The following is a 23828-nucleotide window of genomic DNA, read 5'->3' on the forward strand; positions in this document are numbered from 1 at the left end:
CCCCATGTGTCCTCCTCCAAAGTAACCCACCACTCTGGCCTCCCACCTGCAGGGCTGACCCTCCTCACTGCTGTGATCCACTCTTCACATCCGCCCCTGTGGATCTGGGTACCCAGGAACTGGGCCAGTCACTAATACTCCTTGAGACTCAATTTCCTCCTCTGTCAGCTGGGGGAGGTAGTAGTCATTTACCTCAGAAGGGTGAAAAAAACACTGAGGAGATGGACGTAAGGAGTCAGTTGTCAGGGATCCACAGGGGACACCAGCCTGGTGGACAGACAGCGTTTTAGAGAAAAGGGACCCACCTTCAACTCTTGGAAAGAGAAACCTTTGGAAACCATCAACAAAATGCAAAGGTGACCTGTGAAATGAAAGACAATATTTGCAAACCACATATCTGATAATGAGCTAATATCTAAAATATATAAGGATTTCATTCAACTCAAGAGCAAAAAAAAAAAATCCAATTTAAAAATGGGCAGAGAAACTGAATAGATATACTTCCAAAGAAGACATACAAATGGCCAACGGGTACTCGAAAAGGTGCTCAGCATCACTCGCATCAGGGAAATGCAAATCAAACCACGAGATACCATCTCACACCTGTTAGAATGGCTGCCATCAAGAAGACAAGCGATAACAATCTCTTGTTGAGGATGTGGAGAAAAGAGAACCCTCTGGCAACTGTTGCTGGGAATGTAAATTGGTGCAGCCACTATGGAAATTATCACCACGGAGGTTCCTCCAAAAATTGAAAATAAGACTACCATATGACCCAGCAGTCATACTTCTGAGAATACATCCAAAGGAAATGAAAACAAGACCCCAAAGAGATATCTGCACCCCATGTTCACTGCACATTATTCACAACAGCCAACATATGGAAACAACCTAAGTGCCCGTCAACAGATGAGTGGACAAAAAAGATGTGGTATGTAGATGTAATGGCATATTATTCAGCCATGAAAAAGGAGATCCCGCCATTTGTGACAACACGAGCTGCACTTTGAGGGCATTATGCTAAGTGAAATAAGCCAGACAGAGAAAAACAGATACTACATGTTACCACTTCTAAGTGAAATCTTAAAAAAAAGAAGAAGTCAAAATCACAGAAACAGATAGCAGAAAAGTGGTTGCCAGGGGCTGGGTGGGGTGGGGCAAATAGGAAGACATTGGTAAAAGGGTACAAACTTTCAGCTATAAGATGAATAAGGTCTGAGGACCTAATGTAAAACATAGGGACTATAGTTGATAACACAGTATTGTGAAATTGAAATCTGTAAGGTGATGGACGTGTTAATTAACTAGAGAGGAGAATCCACGAACAATGTCTATGTGTATCAAATCACCATGTAGTATACTTTTGATATCTTAGAATTTTATATATCTGGGGCGCCTGGGTGGCTCGGTCGGTTAAGCGTCCGACTTCGGCTCAGGTCATGATCTCACGGTCCGTGAGTTCAAGCCCCGCGTCAGGCTCTGTGCTGACCGCTCAGAGCCTGGAGCCTGTTTCAAATTCTGTGTCTCCCTCTCTCTCCGCCCCTCCCCTGTTCATGTTCTGTCTCTCTCTGTCTCAAAAATAAATAAATGTTAAAAAAAAATTTTTTTAAAGAATTTTATATATCAATTATATATCAGAAAAACTAGATTAATTACTTTTTAATAAGAGATGCTACCTTTGGACATATGGTCACATTAATAGCTTTAAAGATGGACAAAGGATTTACTGTTAAATGAAAGACAAAGTAGCAAGACTGGACATTTACGTCATACTTTGTAAAAAAAAAAAAATAATAAAATGTTAGAATCTGTATTGATAAAATGTCAGGGCAGGTTGGGAACTCTACACCAAAGAATTAGAACGCTGGTTTTCTCTGAAGTGGAGAGAGGATTACTAGGGGCTTCCATATTGTATATTTTTGAACATATGGTCTAATTTTGTATAATGAAATTCTACAATGAATTTATATGGTATGAATTTTTGCATTATGTATATAAATCCTAAAACAAGGAAATTTTAAAAATAAGATTCTCAGTTTCCAATATATATTCAATATACTCCAATTCAGCAACACTTACTGCACCTAATGGTGGGCCAGGCCCAGGTCTGGGCAGAGAGGCAGTGTCTATGTAGGAGAAGAGCAGAGGAGACAGGAAGCTGACCTGCTGGGTGGCAAGCCACCTAACTTCTCTGAGCCTCACTCTCCTCTTTTCAAAACAAAGATGTGACCTTAAGTGTGATGCAAATGAAGAGACAGACTCAGAGGTTCTGAGCACAGGGTCCTCACCAGGTGCCATCTTACACACTCCACGAACAGCTTGCAGGGTGGGCTATTTTACACGAGTGTCTCCATTTTACAGAGGACGAAACTGAGGCTCTAACAGGTGGCCTGGAGAGCCCAGATCACACTGAGACTCAGTGGTGGCATCAAGATGCACAGGTTAGAGCCCCCCACCCAGGTCCTGTCTGCCCTCCCACTGTCCATCCGCTCCTGGGCTCCAGAGCCCCCCCTGGGGGGGGGTCACTGTCTAGACCAGTGGTCTAGACAACCATCTTTGTGGCTTAAGTATTCCTTGCTCCCCACTAGGAGGCCAGCTCCGCAAGGGGAGGGACTTTGTTTCGCTCACTGTCCTATCCCAGGAACTAGAAAGAACTATGTCTGGCACAGAGCAGGTACCACATGACTATCTGTTGAGTGAATTCGTGAAAAATGAAAGAGTTCCCTAGTAAAGAACCAAAGGAAGTACCTTCAAGGTCACAGGGCTGAGCAGGACGTGGGCCAGGTCCCTCATTCCCACTCAGCCCTGCCTCTCCCAAATCCAGCGCCTCAGGTCAACACCCCCTGTCCTCGGCTGCCTGAGGCACGGGAATAAATTAGTCTGCTCAGAGAAGGGTCTCGACAAAAGTGAAGATGGCTTGATGCATTTCTGGCTAGACCTCTGCCTTTAGGGCTGTTTGTGCCTCAGTTTCTCAACCTGGAACACGGCATCTGCTGGCCCAGCGGCTCGAGGTCGAGAAGGACCAGGACCAACGTGCGCAGTTGGTCTTTCTGGCCTCATTCCTCCCTCCCCACAGGCTGGGCCAGCCTGAGGCGCCCAGGGAGCAGCCAGTCAGACCCACGCTCCAGCCCAGGGGACGGGGTGGTGCCATGAGGAGGTGCCTTCAACACGGAACCACGGGGTCAGGGCCGGGAGGCCCTGTGTTTTCTGACACCATCGCTGTGGACTGGATGAGAAAAGAGGCCCAGAGAGGGAAGGGAGGTGACCTGGGACAGGAAGGACTCAGTGGCGAGCCCAGGCGGTACAAGAACCTGGGTGTTGCCTCCCAGCTCAGTCCTCTCCTCTCCGTGAGCACAGGGGACACCCAGGACAGGTATCGGCCCCCATTACCGTGTCCTGACCAAGGGCAGCCAAGAGCATACAGGTGGAGACTCACTGACAGGCCAGGCAGGGGCCCCAGCTCTGACCATAGTCCTGGCCTCCCTAAAGAGACACTGTCAGCCATGACACGGGCTTCCTACAGCACCTGCCTGGGCACAGAGGCCTGACCCACGGGCCAGAGGCCTGTGGGAGGCTAGAGGTCTCTGGGTCCCACAGGCTGCCATGGACGGTCAGGGGCCCAGCAGGCAGCAGGTCTGGCTTCTCAGGACCCGGATGAGGCCAACAGGAGGTGGAGCTGGAGGCAACAGGTGTGGGAGCCTGGGCGTGGGTGCTGACACCATAGCGACTCTGCTATTAGTCTCGGTGGTGGTTCAGGGGCCTGGGGCCTGGGCCTCCAAACAAGGAAAGAATCCTGGTAGGTGTCTAATCCCCCCGCCCCCACAGCCCAGGTAATTACCAGTTAAAACTACTCAAATTGAAGGAGTTGTACTAGTGCAATTAGCACATCAGAATAAAGGAGGCCCTCTGACAGCTGGCTGGGCCCGCCCACAGACCGGGCTTCCACTGAACAAAGATCTGCTTGTTAATCCCACAGCGTCAGAGGCCTTCGATCTTCGTGAAACACACAGAGATGGCGTGGGAAGAAGCTGGCATCTGGAATCCACAGCCCCTGGATGATGTCATGGATGCGCTGTGTGGCCCTGGACTGGCCATTTCACCTCTCTGAGCCCATGAAAAGGGCTTGGGGTGGCTCAGTCAGTTAAGCATCAACTCTTGATTTTGGTTCAGGTCATGATCTCATGGTTCGTGAGTCCGAGCCCCGCATCAGGCTCTGTGCTGACAGCTCAGAACCTGCTTGAGATTCTGTCTCCCTCTCTCTCTGCCCCTCCCCCTTCTCCCTCTCTCTCTCTCTCTCTCTCTCAAAACAAATAAGTAAACGTTAAAAAAAGAAGTGTGGAACATTCCCACACATCCAACCAAGGCTGGCCAGAAGATGGGAGGGACCGGAGTCGGGAGCAACCAGGCCCAGGCTCACCGACCAGAGGCATGATTTTCTGTTCCTCCCATCTATCAACTGAACACACAACAACCCTGACGATGCGTTGATCTCTAGGAGCCCCACTTTACAAGGAGGATCTGTGGCTCCAAGAGGACAAGGGACATGCCTAAGACTACACAGCAGAGGCACAAGAGGAATCAGATGTGTCTGAACTAAGGGTGATGCTTGATTCACAACAGCAGCTCCCACCAAGGCCGTGTGCGCCTTGACCATGGGATGCCGGGGAAGCAGGACATTGGCCGGGCAGTGACTCACTAATGGATGGGGTCCATTCTCAGGATAACTGTATCTACAGCCCCTCTTGGTTCTGAGCCCCAGGTCAGCTTGTTCTGAGGACAGGCCTCAGTTTTACACATGGTCTCCGTTATCCCGCGTCCCCCACCCTGCCCTCTAACCAGGAAGGTGGCATTCACTGGCCCAAGTCCTGTGCCTGGCACCGGGCTCTCAGCAGAGGTTAACAGCCGCTTCCTGCTGTTCCCTCACCTCAGGCACCCACCAGCTCGGGGCTGGGGGGGGGACAGAGGCCTCCTTGGCTGTCCCCTCGGCCTGCCCCAGTGTAGGAAGCAAATGGCTAAAGACCCCACAAGACCTGCCGCTGCTCCATCCCCTGGGTTTCTCTGCCTAAACCCCTCTGGAAGCTCTCTACACCCTGAAAGCCTGCCCTCCTAACAGGAGAAAGAAATATCAGCTCCTTGAGGAGGTGGATGTAGGGCTACCTCCTGTCCTGACTGGGCCACAGAGAGGCTGTGCTATCTTGGGCATAACATTGTCTCTCTGAGCCTCAAAGTCCTCATCGGGGAGATGGGGATGAAGATCATGTCTGGTAACAGGGCTGTCGGGAAGGTCAAGAGTGACGCTGTGGGTGAAGGGAGGCTGTTGGCCTTGGCAAAGGTCTTCTCCCATCTAAGCCTGAGCTGTAGTCCCTGCGCCCCCAGATCCAGTCTGGTGTCTGCTCCAGCCCTGACCCCACAGACAGGAGGCAAAGCGGATAGGGGACAGATAGTCAGGACTGCAGATTAAAGAGCATTTAATAATAGGAAAGACATCTTTGAAAACTAACCATAAATGGCTCCACGACTTGTACACAGTTTCTGCAGAGAGGAAGGGCTGGGCTTTGTGTGGGAGAAGGAGGGGCTTCTGAGCTGCCCACCATGTCCTTCCACAGCCTGGACCTTCACAGCATGCCAAGCCACGTCCCAGGCGCTGCGCTCAGGGTGACAAGACCGCCGACGGCCCCACTGAGCTCAGAGTCCACTCCTTCCCCACCCGCTGCCCTGACAGCCACACCCTCACCTACAGGGGCTGGGGCTCTGGCCAGGGAACGGGCTGCTGTGGACTCATGACATCTTGGGCTCTCATCTCAGCTCTGGGCACTCTGATGATGTCACCGGGGCTTTCCACGCTGAACTTTGTCCCTTTCTCCAGTACTGTCCTTATCACTGTGGCAGCATCCCGGCCTGTTTACTCATCCGTCTCCCCAGGACCACACTGTCTTCCTGGCACTGCCCGGTCCACCCGACATGAGATGATTCCTACCCTTGGGTGTTTCCAGGGGCGGGACGAACGCGCACATCGATGGGACTCACATCCGCGTCTGTCGGAGTGAGCGGGGCCCACAGCCCTTGGACTCGGCCGCCCTGAGCTCCGCATTCCCAGCCCTCTGTGGGGGCGTGGCCGCGATCAAAGGGGCGCGCACCGGCCAAGGCGGTCCCTTGGACCCGTCCGCACCCGCGCGTCCACCCGGTGGTCTGGTCGTACGGTCACCGGGGCCCCGGACGCCCACCCCGACGGCCTCACTCACCCATGTTGACGAAGCTCATGACCAGGTCGGCGCGGCCCGGGCGCCGCTCGGGGGGGCCGCCGTCCTCGTCGTCGTCGCGGGCCATGGCGTGGTACAGGTCCAGCATGAAGAGCGGCGCCGACGCGGGCAGCCGGGAGGCGGCGGACGGCGCGCGGGGCCGGGGCCGCCCGGGCAGCCCGAGCACCGCCAGGATCTCGCGCTGCATGTCGCGGCGCTCGCGCGGGCCCAGGCGGCGGACCGGACACCCGGCCGGGGCGCGCGGGCCGGGGCCGCCGCCGCTCAGCGCGCACAGCGCCAGGCCCACGAGCCACAGCGGCCCGGGGCGCGCGGCCATGGCCGGGCCGGGCGGGCGCTCAGCGGGCGCGCATCCGCTCCGCGGCCGGGCGGGGACCGGGGCCGCGGCCGCCCCGACGGCGGACGGCGGACGGCGAACGGCGGGCGGGGCTCGGGGTCGGCCGCACGGGGCGCGCTCGCCGGCGGTTTCCCAGCACCTGCTGGGCTCGGGCGGCGTGGACGCGGCAGGGGCTCCTCCGGGAGCTGGGGGCTGGCGGCCAATCTGTCTGTGGCGGCCGATCAGTCAGTCGGCTGCTGCCGAGGCCCGCTCAGCTGCACGGGCGGCGGGCGAGCTCCGGTCTGCGCTCGGGACGACGCAGATCCGACGGCGCCTCTCCAGCTGGAGCTGCGATCTGCGCCGCGCGCCCGCCTCCGCCGCCCGTGGGCCCCGCGTGCCGCCGTCGGGCCCCGCCCCCTCCGCTCCCGACCAATGGGGGCTCGGGGCGGGGCCAAGGCCGCCGGACCGAAGCCAGGGGGAAGGGGCGGTGGGGCGCGGGTGGTGCAGCAGGTGGTGGTGACGCCGAGATGCCGTCCGCTGTTCGGTGGTGGGCTGGTCCGGCGAGGGGTTCTCTGTCCAGCTGCCGGGTCGTCGGGGTCGTGCTGGGCTCCCCTCCCAGCCGGCACCGTCGGGCGGGCGGGGGGCCTCGGCCTGGGGACACGAGGGTAGCGGGGCAGTCGGGAGAAATGAGGGCCCTGCGCTCCCGCAGGGCGTGTCCTCCAGCACTCTAGACCGGGCGGGATCCGGGGCCTGCGTCCCACCATTGGAGTGACCCCGCAGTCCCGCCTTAGTGCGCGGAATGTCGCTCCACGCGACACGAAGAAAAGCCTCAGTAGGGTCTAGAGGTAGAGAGGCCCCGAGGTGCCAGTCGTGCCCGGAGAGTGAGACGCGTTCCTTTGCCATCAGCCGCCACCGCAGTTCCTCGCTGGCCACCCGGCTCCTTGCCCGCTGTCCCTTTGCACGCGCTATTGGAGGCTTCTTTCGCGACACCTGCTCAGTCTCTGCTCCCAGCGTGCGTGCCACCCACCTGGTTCCCGCGTGCTCCTGGCTAGCGCCCCAGGCGAGACCCCCCATTCCCCCATGTTCCGGCGACCGCACTGTCACCGCCAGCTCTCGCTGTACGCCCTGGGGACCCCCCAGTGCTGATCCCGCCTCCCGCAGGAGGGAGCCACGCATCCGCCTCCAACTGCGCCAGGGAGCTCTGGGGCCCTTCCAGAGCGCCCGGGAGCCGCCCTTTACGCGTCTTAATTGTCTCGGCTTTCAGAGGCTTGCAAGAGAAAGAAGACTCTACACGAAAACTCGTTATTGACTCAGCCCCCTTCTGCACACTCCGCTCCTCCTGGGCGCCCTCTCACTACATTGATTCATCTATGGCTAAGGCGGTGAGCTGGGAGGAAGTGACACCTAGACTGAGCTCGGAAGGCTGGAAGGAATCGGCCTGGGATGACAGGAAAGGGCAGAGGGAGAGCTGGAGAGCAGTTTCCAGGCAGAGGAAACAGCTGGTGTCGAGGCCACAGGACTCCAGGGAGCACAATGCAGGTACCACTTAGCACTTACCATGTGCCAGGCAAGGTCTGCGTCACTTCTTGAATGCTTGCACATATAGAGTAGATGCCGTTTCAACCCCCTCTTTTAACAGATGAGGAAACTGAGGCACACGGAAGTTAAGGGACTTCCCCTGCAGGTGAGCTGTTCAGTGGAGCCTGGAAAGCCTGGGAAACAAATGGCCAGGGTGAGGGTGAGGCTTGAGTGGCTGGCAAGATACGGACCCAAAGGACCTTGCAGGGAGACTAGATGAGGGCTCCGGACAACAGATGGTTATGGTGGCCCCAGTGTGGATTCAATACGAAACTTCAAAAGAAACAAGAAGTCCACCGAACTTTAAAGATTCCCATCATCACTTCAAACTTTTAAAAAAATCAAGACTTCTCTCACATTCTAAATCGAACCAATCATTTGTTGGTGCTTTAAGCCCATGCCTAGTCTGCCTTTTTTCCAACGGGTAAATTTCCTCACTGCTTACAAGCCCCATAAGGATGCGGCAGCTTCACCACTGAAAGTGCCCAAGGCAGAGTCCGCTGCAGAGGGGAACATGGATTGCAGGGATGAAGATTAGAGTCAGGGCCCACAGATGGAGGCAAGTACTGTAATGGGGTGGGCAATGACCATGATCCTTTCCGGTGACGGGGTAGAGGGCAGAGGAGAAGCTGTTTAGCAGGCTGCATCCCCAGGGCTTGGTGAGTGCATACTGGGGCAGGGTCAAGGGGGTATCCCTGTGTCAGGCTAGTTCAGGGTCTCTGAATCTCCTGTCCTCCTCACTGTCCTTCTCTGGCCAGCCCTCTGCACTCCCCTTTGAGTTCACACCACATCCTCCGGGTCCTCAGATCTAGCCTGGAGTCCTCAGGTAGTGTATTGTGCAACACTGGGCTTCCAGCTAGACTGTAAGCAGCCCAGGGCTGGGCGGATTCTTATAACAGAAATCACTGATCTCAATTAAGGGTGAGCAGAGATAGCTGTGTTCTTTAAACAACAGGCCTCAAATTCCCATAAACCTAAACATCAGGTTTCAGTCATTCCAAATGGCGTCTCCCTGAAATTCAGTTCAGCGGCAACCGCTGTGGGCTGCTCTGTGCTCTGCCCTGAGCCAGAGATGAAGCCGACGGTTCCCTGCCTCCAAGGGCCCCCCACAACAGGGGCGACAGTCTGATGAATATACAGTCTTAAGGGGAGGCAGAAGGAAGGCTGTGCTCCCACCGAGGGCCTGGTAAAGTGCCCGGATGGGCAGAGGACAAGGAGCTGGGAAGTGGGGGTGCGGATGTGAGTGGAATCCTGGAACTCCGGCCCTGGAAGGGAACTGAGGGGGGGAAGATTTCTTGAGAGATAGTGTCAAACAAGGGCTTTCCCAGCCACCTGGTAATGCTGTGACCTTGGGCACGTTACTGAACCTCTCGGGCTGTTTCTCATCCGTGAATGGGGTCACGATGTTGGGTTTGTGCATAGAGCACTAAGCACAGTAGCCTATCACAAACAGTCAATAAACATTAGCTATTGTTATTATTAAAATATGATTACACTATTCAAAGTACTAAAAAATGCCTTTTCCTGATTACTAAAATAACTTGCTTAATTGCAGAAACTTTTGAAAATATAGAAAAGTAAAAAGAAAACAAAAATCACCCAAACTCATATTCTAGAAGTAAACACTGGCAATATTTGGTATTTCTTTTTCTTATATACATGTGTATATTTTTAGTACAAAAAAATAGGATCTTGCTTGCTTTATTGATTTCACAAATGGCCTAAATGATTTCATAAATGGCATTTCACCATGCCATTATTTATGTCACATAGAGTTTTTTACTGGTTTCATGGTATTTTTTTCATCATATGACTATCATAATGTATTTAGCCAGGCCCATGTAATTGAATAATATGTAATTTTTATTTTATTATTTTTTAATGTTTTTTTTTTTTATTTTGGGAAGAGAAAGAGAGCTAAAGAGAGACAGAGAGAGGGAGAGAATGTGAGCGGGGGAGGGGTAGAGAGATGGGGACAGAGAATCCAAAGCGGCTCTGTGCTGACAGCAGAGAGCCCAATGTGGGGCTCGAACTCACAAACCGTGACACCATGACCTGGGCCAAAGTCAGACACTTAACTTACTGAGCCACCTAGGCGCCCCAAATATGTTAATTTTAAAAATATTTAATTGGGGCGCCTGGGTGGCTCAGTCGGTTAAGCGTCCGACTTCAGCTCAGGTCACGATCTCGCGGTCCGTGAGTTCGAGCCCCGTGTCGGGCTCTGGGCTGATGGCTCAGAGCCTGGAGCCTGCTTCCGATTCTGTGTCTCCCTCTCTCTCTGCCCCTCCCCCGTTCATGCTCTGTCTCTCTCTGTCTCAAAAATAAATAAACGTTAAAAAAAATTTTTTTTAATATTTTATTAATTAATATTTTTAATATTATATGCAATGCTTGGTAATTTCTTTAGGATTAGTTTCTGGAGGTAGAGTACCTGGATCACAGGACATACACAGTTTATAAGGTTTTTGCTACATATTATCTGTTACCCAAATAGTGTGAAGGTGCCCATTTTCTTTCACCCTTGCCAACACTAGGTATTATTGTTAAACACATGAATAAATAAATCTCTGCTGATCTGACAGGTAAAACCACCTCTCTGTTGTCATAATTTGCATGTAGAGGGATTACTGACTGCTGTCTTGAAACCCTCTCCCCTTTTGGCTCCCAGAACACCTGCTCTCCCGTTTCACTCCTTCCTCCCGACTACTCCTTCCCACCCATTCTTAAACATGATGTTCCCTGCTTCTGTCTGCAGCCCTGTTCTCCCTCTTAGACTTTGAACCTGGTGATGATGAGCTCACCCACCTGAGACGTCATTGCCTTCATACAGTCATTCCTCACACCAAAGGTATCCCCTGCACGGACCCTCTCCTGAACACCAGAAGTTATATCTGAAGAGTGATTAGACATGGTCAAAGCCAGAAGCCAGGGAACTGATGTGTGTTCCTCCCTCCAAAGGCAGCTCAGTCTGTTGATTCCACCTTCCAATGTTTCTCGAATCCCCCCATCTCTCCACGCCCTCCTCCTGTGTGGTTCATGGAGCATCTCCTCCACCCCGGATGGCTGTAACAGGCTTCCTTCCAACTGGTGTCCTTGATTCTCATTCCCCATCCCTCCCACACTCCTCATTCCCCAGAATGAATTTCTAAATGAAAATCTGATATCTGCAAATGGCTCAAAATCTTTCCATGGGCTTTCACTTCTCAAAGCAGAATTTCCCAAACTGAGGTTCGTGAGGGGGCTCCTACAAAAAGGAATTTGGTAAACACTACACGCTACATTTCCCCCTTCCCTCGGGGGAGCCCTAATGCAATCAGCTTAAATTTAACTCAATATCTTCCAAACGCATTTGGCCCCATGTCTTGGGGACCAGGAGGGCACTATGTGATCACATGAGCGAGTGCCCAGCACTCAGTTGGTCCCTGCTGCTGTCCCCTCTTTACAGTCTTCTCTAGCTACCATGGTGTATACTTTGCTGCAGTCGCACGGGACTACCTGTTGTTCCCTCACCTGTTCTGTTGTTGACATTTCTGTTCACCTGCACATGTGGTTCCCTTTACCAAGAATGTCCAGATCCCCTTTGCCTGTCTGGTCAAGTATTACCCCTGTTTAAGATAAAGCTAAAAAAAATCACCTCTTCCCAATGCCTTCTCCACCTTCATAGGCAGATGGTCCGCTGCTCCCCAGCTCGCTCATTTTATCAAACTGAATGACATTTATTTGTTCCTACACTTGCTGTCCACTCCCTCCCTCTCCGCTGTGAACTTCTCGAAGCAGAGATTGTCATCCCGATTTACCTTCACATCCCAGTGTCAGGCTCATGCTTAGGGTGTCAGTAAATATTTGCTGCGTTTATAGTCTCTAAGAAAGGAGTGGCCTCCAGCCTTCACAAATCCTTCCATGCAGAATTGTCCATCATTGCATGGGAGGCAATGAACAGAAGCACAAAGCTGTGTTGGAGTGTGGGGGTCGGTGACCAGCAAAGCTCACTCTCTGGTTATGTGAGGGGTTCGCTTGCACACCAGCCACAAATGCAAATCCATGAGTTTCCATTGCTGAAACCACAAGATTGAATTCATGATAGCAAGACCTACTCTATATGGAATATGAACAAGAAACAGCAATTTAAAAGAGCAGAGAGAACAGTTTTCCGTAAGAAAGATAACAAAGGAATGGAGATTATCCAATGTTCCCACTGACATATTTAACCTTTGCCTTTTGTGATCTGAGGACCTATGTAATTCTGTCACAGGATCCTATCCAGAGCTCCTGTGTCATGATTGTGTCAGACCCAGAGGCTGCCATGGGGTAGGTGCACTATCCTGCCTCATTAAATGACTGCTCAGGGTGTCTCACTTGCCTTCGTGGCTGGCTGCATCTAGGAGGCTGGGAAAATCCAGCTCGTCATGTTCCCAAGGTATGCTTACATGCCAAGAAGAAACAAACATAATGACACAGTTCCTGTCTTCATGAGGAATCTCCAGCCAATGGGTCAGGTCACCTCCTATTAATGGACTAAATGCTCCAATTATAAGTCAGAGATTGTCAGGTGACTTAAGGAAGAAAAAAAAAAAGCAAGAGCAAAGGACAAGCTGTCTCTAAGAGATGCGCTGTAAATATAACGATACAGGTTGAAAGTAAATGGATGGAAAAACAATATATCATGCAAATAAAAGAGAAGGTGGAGTGGCTTATTAATATCAGGAAAACTAGTCTCAAGATAAGGAATCTTGGGGCAACTGGCTGGCTCAGAGGGTGGAGCGTGTGACTCTTGATCTCAGGGTTGTGAGTTCGAGCCCCGTGTTAGGTGTAGAGATTATTTAAAGAATATTAACAGAGATGGTGATAAAACTGTGCCTTCCTCAGAATCCATTCTGCTGAAACAGGAGGACCTTATGCAGCTCAACCTGCCAGGCTCAGGCTACACTAAATACTGACACGGACAGTTCAAAAGTCGTTCAAAAGTTCTCCCACGGATTTTGGGAGTCACGGGAAATGGGTATGTTTGAAATTTCCACCTGAAATGAAATCCATTTTGTGACCCAAATGAGAGATGTGACCCAATGGATGAAAGGAGTCAGGATGGAGGGGCGTGGGGGGAGCCTCTCGAGGTGAATTGTACACATCACCAAATCCAAATCAAAGCAATGTTGGCGAATCCTTTGTGACTGATGCAGAATCCCAGCGATACACACGGAGCGAGGAGTGGTCTCTCTGACAAGCAGAGACACAGGCTCTTCCAGACTTCCTTTCTCCCCTGGATGGTGAGTCGGAGCAGGAGGCCTGCTTAGGCGGAGGAACCCAGGGCTCTGCCTCCACGCGGCGCAGCTCCCGCCCCTCACCTTATGGGCGTCCATGAGGTTCATGACCAGGTCGAGGTCCCCGTGCACGGGCTGGTCCTCGGCCAGCTGCGGCTCCACCTTGTACAGCCAGTCGACCAAGGCCTGCAGAGCATCCATGAACTGACCCGAAAACAGCAGGGCCTCCTCCAACTTGTGCTGCCTGAGAGAAGCACACAAACCTCACTGTTTTGGGGGATCCCTTTTCTTTGACTGGCTCACAGTTCTGACTGCTAAAGGGAACACTGCTTGCACTCTACAGAGACAGGGCCCTCCATGCTGGGCTGGTTCGAAATACAGTTAAAAGTTATCGAGATCAGGGCATCTGGGAAGCACGGAGCCTGTGTGGCTTCTCTCTCTTCCTCTCTCTCTACCCCTCCCCCGCTTACGCTCTCTCTCTCAAAATAAATAAATAAAAACTTAAAAAAAAAAAGCTATCGGGGCACCTGTGTGGTTCAGTCGGTTAAGAGTCCAACTTTGGCTCAGGTCATGATCTCGCAGTTTGTGGGTTCATAGCCCCACGTCGGGCTCTGTGCTGACAGCACAGAGCCTGGAGCCTGCTTCAGATTCTGTGTTTCTCTCTCTCTCTGCCCCTCCCCCACTTGTGTTTGCTCTCTCTCTTAAAAATAAATAAATAAACATTAAGAAAGAAAAGATGTAAAGGTGGCCAATAAGCACATGAAAAGATGTTCACAGGTGCCTGGCAGGCTCAGTCAATGGAGCGTGTGACTCTTGATCTCGGGGTTGTGAGTTCAAGCCCCACATTCAGTGTAGAGCTTACTTAAAGATAAATAAATAAATACATAAATAAATAAATAAAATGGGTCGTTGAAAAAAAAGATGTTCCATATTACTAATCATTAGGGAAATGCAAATCAACGCCATAAAGAGATACTTTACATCCATTAGGATGTTTAGCATGAAAGCAAAAACAAAACAAAACAAAAGATGGCTATTATGAAACAAACAAAACAAAACCGAAAATAATAAGCGGTGGTGAGAACGTGGAGAAATCGGAGCCCTTGTGCATTGCCCGTGGGAATGTAAACTCGTGCAGCTGATGTGGAACAGTATGGTGGTTCCCCAAAGAGTGAAACACAGAATTACCATAAGATCCAGCTGTTCCACCACTGGGTGCTTATCCAAAAGAACTGACAGCAGGGAGTTAAATAGATATTTGTACGATGCTCATAGCCGCGTTATGCACAATAGCCAAAAGATGGAAGCAATCCAAATACCCATTAGCAGATGAATGGATAAACAAAATGTAGGATATACATACAATGGAATATTATTCAGCTCTAAAAAGGAAGGAAAGTCTGACACAGGCTACAACATGGATGGGCCTTGAAGACATTCTGCTACGTTAAAGAAGCCAGACACAAGAAGACAAATATCGTATGACTCCCCTTAAATAAGATACCTAACATAGTTAAATTCTGAGACAGAAAGTAAAAGCGTGGTTGCGAGGGGCTGGGAGAGGGGGGCATGAAGAGTTATTTTTTAATAGGCACAGAGCTCCATTTGGGGGTGATGAGAAAGTTCTGGAGACAGACGGTGGTGATGGTTACACAACAATGTGAATGTACTTGATGCCACTGTATGTACACCTACAAGTAATTAAAATGGTAATTTTGACGTCCTATGTATTTTACCGCTATTTAAAAAGTGACAAAAAGAAATATCTAGACATTTTTATGGATTAAGCAGAGTGCAGGGGGGCAGGTACAGAGTACTTTGGCATCTTATAGTCGGAGGACTGGGCCCAGACACGCCCCAGTGACGAAAAAGCCTGTGCTGATTATACTCTCCCACAGTAGAGGGCAGTGCTTGAGGCCAAGGTAGCAGTTAAGAACACAGCTCTGGAGTCAGACACACAGGAGTTCCTATCAAAGCTCAGCACCAGCCGCGTGACACTAAACCTCTCTTAACCTCTGACTTCTCCTGTGCAAGATGGGATCATTAATGTACCCACCGAGAGCACGGTGGCAATGGCACACCAGCTGTCCCTCATCCACCTGAGGGCCCGCGACTCACGGGCCGTGGGACTCTCTGAGCCTCACTTCCTCTTCTGGAGAACAGGCTTCAGAGACACCTGCTTCCCTCGGTTGCCCGGCAACTTGCTATTAATAATAAAAGAGCAACAACAGTAATAGAGCCACCACTCCTGGAGAACTTCCTCTGTGCTGAGTGCTTGGCGTGAATCCTCCCAACAGCCCTGGGAGGGAGGCGCTCTCCCCATTTTACAGGGACCTTAGGAATGACTTAGCGGTGATGGGTCTTGCTCAGGAAGCCGCAGCTGCATCCTCTCTGTGCGCAGGGCAGCGTGGGCGGTGTGGAGTTCGCAGCTGGGGTCGGAGTCCAGAATCCATGCCCAGCATGTCTCCCCCCAGGTGCTGAGGGTCACCTGAGTCTAGGGCAGGGCTCAGAGCTGCTGGGAGGCTGGAGTCTTGGGCTCTGTTGCCACTTCTGCTCCTGATCACGTCTGCCTCCGGGGTCGGTCCCTATCCTTCCACGGCCTCCGTCTATCCTACTGTCGAGTGAGAAATAGGGGTCGGGTCCTTTGATCCCCAAGGTCCCTGACCACAAAGAAAGGCAAAGGGAAGTTCGGAAAAGCAGGGAGCCTGTTGGCTGGATTCCTGGCTTGTCTCTGCCCCCTGGTGGACACCAGCAGCCTGGCACCCAGGGGAAAAACTGCCTTTGTGACCTCCGCCCAGGAGCCCACCTCTCCTAGCCCCGGTGCCCAGCTGTTAAACGGGGATAATAGCACCTACCTCTTTGGACTGCTGTGAGGATGCAAACAGATAGCACATGAGAAGTTCTTGGGCAGAGGCAAGTACAGCCTAGTCAGTCAACAGAAGCCACATCCTACAGATGAGATGGTAAGTCCTGTCATCAAGAACATGACTACAAGCTTGTAACACTTGTTCATTATCGGAAACCAAAGTCGTTTACTTAATCTGTAAGTGAATTCACAGTTCCTGTGATCACTAAGCCATCTCTGGATAAATAAACTCGCTGGTCTTATATACGGTATTAATTTTTTTTCAAAATACCAATTTTATTTTTCCTTCTTTTGTTTGCTTTCTTTGGTTTCTGTTTTTTTTATTGTTTCCTTCCTTCCTGTTTTTTAGAGGTTTGTTTCATTACTCTTTTTTCACCATCTTTAATTTTCTATTTGAGAGAGGGAGTGGGGGAGAGGGGCAGAGAGAGAGAGAGAGAGAGAGAGAGAGAGAGAATCCCAAGCAGACTCCACCCTCAGTGTGGAGCCCGATGCTGGGCTCGATCTCATTGCCCTGGGATCATGACCTAAGCCCAAATCAAGAGTTGGAGGCTCAACCATCTGAGCCACCCAAGCACCCTCTTTTTTTCACTGTCTTAAATTGAATGCTTGCCTTGTTTATTTTTAACACTTGATTGAGGTATAATTTCCACACCATAGAATTCACCTGTTTTAAGTACACACTTGAATGATCTTGAGTATAGTTATGGAGTTGCACAGCCATCACCACAATACAATTTTAGAATATTTCCATCACCACCAAAAGAAAGAAATATACCTATTTTCAGTTTATCCCAAATTCCATTCCAGCCCTAGGCAAGCAATATCTACTTTCTTTCTTTATAGATTTGCCTTTCTTGGACACTTTGCAAAAATACAATCATATAATGTAGTGTTCGGTGTCTAGTTTTCTCACTCACTTAAATAATGTCTTCGAGACTCACCTATGCTGTAGCATGTAGCAATGCTTTGTGGTTTTTTTTTTAATGTTTGTGTGTGTGTTTGTGTTTGTTTGTTTGTTTGTTTGTTTGTTTTGAGAGAGAGTGAGGAGTGAGAGAGGCAGAGAGAGAGGGAGAGTCAGAATCCCAAGCAGGCTCTGAGCTGACAGAGTGGAGTGCAGGGCTCGATCCCTTAAAAGTGACATCATGATCCGAGCCAAAACCAAGAGTCAGACACTTACCTGACTGAGCCACCCAGGCACCCCCGTTCTTTTCTTTTATTGCCAAATAATATTCCCCTGTATGGACATACCACATTTTGTTTATCCATTCACATGTTGATGAGCATTTGTGTAGCCTCCATTTGGGGGCTATTTTAAACAGTTGTTGCTACCAACATTTGCTTACAAGTGTTTGTGTGGATGTATGTTTTCAGCTTTCTTGGGGGCTTGTTTAATTTTATATGTGTACTGTTTCCTAATAAATGTGTTTAAAGATATAAATTTACTTCTAAGTGATGATTTAGCTGTGTCTCACAAGCTTTGCCATGTGGTTTTGTCATTATTATTCAGCGCTAAATATTTCTCACATTTCTTTATGATTTCCTTTTCAACCAAAAGCTGTCAATACGATAGTTTCCAAACCTATAATCCTATTATAATTTGTCATTTCACTGAATCATGGTTGATACTAACCGTGGTTGATATATGTATGATACTAATCCTTTAGAATTTGTTGTGACTTCCTTTATGAATTACATACTCTATTTTTTTGTAAACGCTCCATTTGTGCTCCATGGTAACTGCTTGAAACAAATAGTTTCTGTAAGAGATACTAACATCAACACAATGTAAAATCTGTTCTTCTATACATTCCCCACACAGGTGCCACCAGGACTCTCTGAGTAGTTCCCACCTGCAGAGAAAGGGATAGGATCATGGTCCATGACTCTGCTCTCCCTGGCTTCTCATTCCTGATCTCCTCATCACCAATGACCTCCTTCTGCACTTCACTGCACCCCTGATGTCTGTGACAATGCTGTGTGCCCTTTGAAAGCCCAATGTCACTGTAGGTCCACCGACTCATGTCTTTCCAACTTGCTTCCTCCACTCGTCAAGCCCCTCCTCTTCTTGGACCTCCTCAAGACCTCCAGTCCACGGAACCCTCCTATTTCTCCCTATCCACCAACTCTCGTCTGTCTTCATTTTGCTCTTCAACCAACTTCAATGTCATGTTCCGTCATTTCGATGACTTCCTTGCAAACATCCTGAACTCCACTGCCTTCCACTACCCCTCAACGCTTACCTATCAAAACCCCAAATTCTGGATTAGCCCGACTATCCATCTTCTTTATGCTTGCATCCAGGCAGCAAGCATCGCTGAAGAGCATAAACTATGGGGTATAAGTAATTCCTAGTCACCCACTGCGATGCTGCTAAACATTTCTATGCTTGGTTGTTTAGATACACTGTTCCCAGACTTCTGTCTTCCCTTTTAGCCCCTCACTCTCAGCAAATGACCTTATGTTCTCCCTGACAGAGAGAAAAGAAACTATCACACAGCTGCCTTATCGTCCTGTCTTCCCCTCCTACCCAAGGACACTCCTGTGCTCCGAATTCTACCCCTGTTGGTTTCCCAGGAGCTTCCACTATTCACTGCAGGGAAGTAAGACAGGGTGGAGGGAGAAAAATCAGAAGGCAGTTGCAGAGGTGTTTGTTTTAAAATGCAAATCTGCAGGGCACCTGGCTGGCTCAGGGGGTGGAGCATGCAACTCTAGATCTCGAGGTTGTACGTTTGAACCCCACGGTGGGTGTAGAGATTACTTAAAAATAAAATCTTTAAAATAAATTTAAATAAATAAAAGTATACATTTAAGTTACACTGAGCTAAATTTTCTCACCTATAAAAAGAGCAAATAATAAAAAAGTGTGACAACACAGACTGATGGTGAGGCTGTGAGGAAACAGGTGCTCATAAATTCCTGATGGGAGCGCAAATATAGTACAGTCTCTATGGAGGGCAATTTGGCAATATCTACCCAAATTTCAAATGCATTTGCACTCTGATCCAGTAATCCCTCTTCTGAGAATTTGTATATATTTTTTAATGTTTATTTATTTCTTTTGAGGAGTGGGGCAGAGACAGAGGGAGAGAGAATCCCAAGCAGAGCCTGACTTGGGGTTCGATCCCACAAACCGGGAGATCATGACCTGAGCCAGTCAAGAGTCAGACGCTTAACTGACTGAGAGACCCAAGCACCCCCTGATAACTTATTGTATTGATATATCTCTGTAATAAGAAATGACATATGTCCAAAGGTGATATTCAAAATACCTAACAAGTGGGGCACCTGGGTGGCTCAGTTGATTGAGCGTCTGACTTTGGCTCAGGTCATGATCTCGTGGTTCATGAGTTGGAGCCCTCCATCAGGCTCTCTGCTGTCAGTGTGGAGCTTGCTTTGGATCCTCTGTCTCCCTCTCTCTCTGCCCCTCCCCTACATATTCTCTCTCTCTCTCTCTCTCTCTCTAGAAAATAAACATTAAAAATAAATATATCAAAATACTTAACAAGTAGTATGATCGTTAAAATGTATAGTTATGCATATCAATAATTTTAAATATTCCATTTTATTTTCTAATTTATCTACGCTATATCTTCTGTGACTGTCTAATAAGTGATGGAAATTGTAGGTGCTAATTTACTCACCAAGTTATTCTAATGATTTCCAAATCTTATGTTGGTTTTTAGAAATTGTTGGCATATCATTTGTATAGTGCAGTCATCGTTAGCTAAATGTTAACCTTGTCTGAGCCATGATTTGACACTAACCTCTTCCAATTCCATGTCTATTAAATCGATTATCCGTATATTACTTGTGCTCTCAATAAAGAATTTTTTATTTTTTTGTCTGCTTTATTCTTTTCTTAAAATTTTTTCTCTCTTTTTTTAATGTTTATTTATTTTTCAGAGAGAGACAGATAGAGCACAAGCAGGGGAGGGTCAGAGAGGGAAGGAGACACAGAATCTGAATCAGGCTCCAGGCTCTGAGCTATCAGCACAGAGCCCAACGCAGGGCTTGAACTCACAGACCACGAGATCATGACCTGAGCCAAAGTCAGACGCTAACCCACTGAGACACCCAGGCATCCCAGTTGTCTGCTTTATTCTATCCATTACTGAGAAGTATGTCAAAATTTTCCACTGTAATTTTAAATTTGTCTATTTCTTGTTCGTGTTCTGTCGGTTTTTGCTATAAATATTTTGAAGTTATGTTATAAGAGAATATAAATTTAGAATTATCTTTCTGATGAATTGAACTTTTTATTATTAAATGTCCCTCTTTATTACTGCTTTTTGCCTTAAGTTCTTTTTCTGATATTAATTAGCCATAACAGCTTTCTTTGGTTGATATTTGAGCGATAGATCTTTCTTCAACCTTTCATTTTTTGATATTTATTTATTTATTTTGAGAAAAAGAGAGAGAGAGAGCACAAGCCGGGAGATGAAGAGAGAGAGAAAGAGAGAGAATCCCAAGCAGGCTCCACGCCTGACGCGGGGCTCAGTCTCACAAACCAAGAGATCATGACCCGAACCTAAATCAAGAGTCAGATGCTCAACCAAATGAGCCACCTAGGCAGCCCTCATTAAAAAAAAAAAAAAAAAAAAAAAAAAAAAATTAATGTTTATTTATTTTTGAGAGAGAGAGATACAGAACCTGAGCGGGGAAGGGGCAGAGAGAGAGGGAGACACAGAATCGGAAGCAGGCTCCAGGCTCTGAGCTGTCAGCACATAGCCCTACATAGGGCTCGAACCCACAAACCGTGAGATCATGACCTGAGCAGAAGTCGGACACTCAACCACTTGAGCCACCCAGGCACCCATCATTTTGTTTTGTATAAACATTTTGGTCTGAAATAATTTCAAAGTCGCAGGAAAGTTGTGAAACTGGGTAATACTTTTTACCCAGATTACCCATTTGCCTTATCATTCCCAGTCTCTCTCTCTCTCTGGAAGATACATATATATATCTTTTGGTTTTTGGTTTGTCTTCTTATATATTTATCAGATGGAAGATCAAGGATGTAGGAAGGACTAGGTAGATGGATAGTCAAGATTTTGTCTTTAGTTTTCATCTGCTTTACCCCGATGTCCGTAAGTATGCCTTTCCTTTTCTTTTTATAGTGTTTGAAATTTGTTATGGAATGAATTGTATCCTTCCAACAAATCCTTATGTTAAAGCCCTAACGCCCAATGTGACTCTATTTGAAGATAGGGCCTTTAAGGAGGCAATTAAGTTTAAATGAGGTCATAAGTGTGGGGCTCCCATCCAATATGACTGATGACCTTATAAGAGGAGAGTCACCAGGGATGCTCAGATGCGGACAGAAAAGGCGATGCGAGCACATGGCGAGAAGGTGGCCAAGACGAGAGCTCTCAGGAGAAACGAAGCCTGCTAACACCTTGGTCTTGGATTTTCAGCCTCCAGAACTGTGAGAAAATAAATTTCTGTTGTCTAAGTCACCCAGTCTGTGATATTGCTATTATGGCAGCAAAGTAATACAGAGTTTGTAAGGCTTCTTGAACGTGGCTTGATGTTTAACTGCGTCCTGATAGTTTTTAGCAGTTTTGGAAAATTATCGACTGTTCTCTCCAAAATATCGCATCTACCCCATTCCTGCTCTCCACCCCAGGGGGATACAAGCATGTGTGGGCTACACCTTCTCATAGAATCTCTCTCTGTTGGAAAGGCAGTCTGCCATGGGCCCTCAGCATCTGGATGTCCTTGCCAATGGTATCAAACTTCAAGGTTCAGTATCTCCTGACATTGAGCAGTTACTGTAGCTAGTCCTGTAGATGAGTTATGGTGCAACTGCTGGCCGTATAGCTTCTAGAGGGGCCCGCTGTGTCACCTCAAGGGACATATGTTTGTGGGCATGGGGAGGGCGGGCCATGGAATTTCCATTAGAGATGGGGGATGCTTTCTGGCTTACTATCATCCTCGGTAATTATTGACAATTATACTGCCCCTTGGGTCATGTTTTTTTTGTTGGGTCCCCAGGTAGAGAGGGTAGTCCAGCCTGGAGCATACACTCACTCCTGGTTCCGTATAGCCCCATAAGTCTTGGTATCTTGCCAACAGAGACTATGCTCCAGACACAAAAATCAGAAACCTTTTACTTTAGCTACCACAGCCAAAGAGGTGGTACAAGTCCCAGATTAGCAGGGCAGTCTAAACTCTCTTGTGTGGTTGTAACAGATAAGGGCCTGACTTTATACTCCATCCTGAACAAACAGGGAAGAGCATGTGAGAGCGTGTGAACACCTCCTGTTATATTTGGACTAATACCAGAGTTCAAGCATAGGAGTCCATCCACAAGGCAAGAAAGGAAGCTGAAAAGGTTATCTGAAATAATACCTGCTAGTGCCCCCTTGGGCCTCATTCACTTGGCTGAGTCAGAGACCGAGGGGCAAGAATGAAGTCAACACTGCCTCAGGCTGCTGCTGGGATTCCATTCATAATAGCCTAATCAAGTGTTACAGGAAGCAAACTGCATGGGGTATGTTCCCCTGGCCCCGTCAGTGTGTCCAATCTGGGTTTCTGATAGGATGGCACGTTCATGAGAAAATTTGAATGCATTTAAAAACATGTAGGACGCAGGCGGATGGTTGGCAAGGCAAGCTGCCATGGGCCCTGAGAGCCCGCTATATCCTCGCTGAGCTAAACTGAACTACCCGATGTTGAACAGTCTCTGTGGCTTATCAACAAAGGTGGCTAAGGAGACCGCAGGTGACAGCATGCACCTGTCCACTCTCTAGGTGAGGGGCCTGGTTTGCCGCTTCCTACAAAAAGCGCTAGGCCCTTGGCTCTGGGTTCCTCAGCTGTGGTTGGGGCACAACCTGTTTCGTGTGCTGCTTCCATTGGATCACACCCATGGGATTCGGAGGCAAGGGGACAGACACCACCGTGCTGATATTCCTGCCATTGGCTGTGCTGTGAGTAATAACCCGTCTTGCTTGCATCTACCAGGCTCTGTTGTCTGTGTTCAGCATCTACGGAGTTGCGAAGGTTGATGGCCTGCCATCTCCTATGAGGTTAGAGTTCTTCCCTGACCTCTGTTTTGTGTTCTCCATCCGTTTGTCCCTCAGGGCTTCAGTCTGGGTACTTTTTTCCAGCCAATCTTCTAGATCACTGACTCTTATCCACTGAGTCGTTGCTTCTGGTTATTGTATCTTTCAACTCTGTGCTCTCTGGATTCATTTTTCAGGGCTGCAGGCCCAGGGTGTCACAAAGTGGGCGGCTTAAAACAACAGAAATGTACTCACTCACAGTTCTGGAGGCTCAAATCCGAAATCAAGTTGTCAGCAAGGCTGGCTCCTTCTGGAGGCTCTGAGTTGTGCTGGTTGTTGCGGGCAAACCTTGGTGTGCCTTGTCTTATGGATGCATCCCCCCATCTCTGCCTCTGTCATCACATGGCATTCGTTTCACATCATCTTTTTTTTTTTTGAAAAATTTTTAGTTTATGTATTTTGAGAGACAATGCATGTGCCCAAGAGAGAGTGGGGAAGGGGCAGAGAGAGAGGGAGAGAGAGAATCTTAAGCAAGCTCCACACTGCCAG

General features: G+C 48.9%; 1 protein-coding gene across 2 annotated transcripts in view; it reads right to left on the bottom strand.

Annotated features, from left to right (window-relative positions):
- BMP8B (bone morphogenetic protein 8b) overlaps positions 1-6576 on the bottom strand; it is a 31907-nt gene extending 25331 nt beyond the window's left edge. For both annotated transcript variants that reach the window (XM_042996713.1, XM_042996712.1), the window contains exon 1: positions 6243-6576. In XM_042996713.1, the coding sequence (XP_042852647.1) occupies positions 6243-6576 (334 nt within the window). The remainder of the gene's footprint in view (positions 1-6242) is intronic.
- Between the last annotated feature and the right edge of the window lie 17252 nt (positions 6577-23828).

Source organism: Panthera tigris, chromosome C1 (assembly GCF_018350195.1).
Source record: "Panthera tigris isolate Pti1 chromosome C1, P.tigris_Pti1_mat1.1, whole genome shotgun sequence".
Lineage (NCBI taxonomy): Eukaryota > Metazoa > Chordata > Mammalia > Carnivora > Felidae > Panthera > Panthera tigris.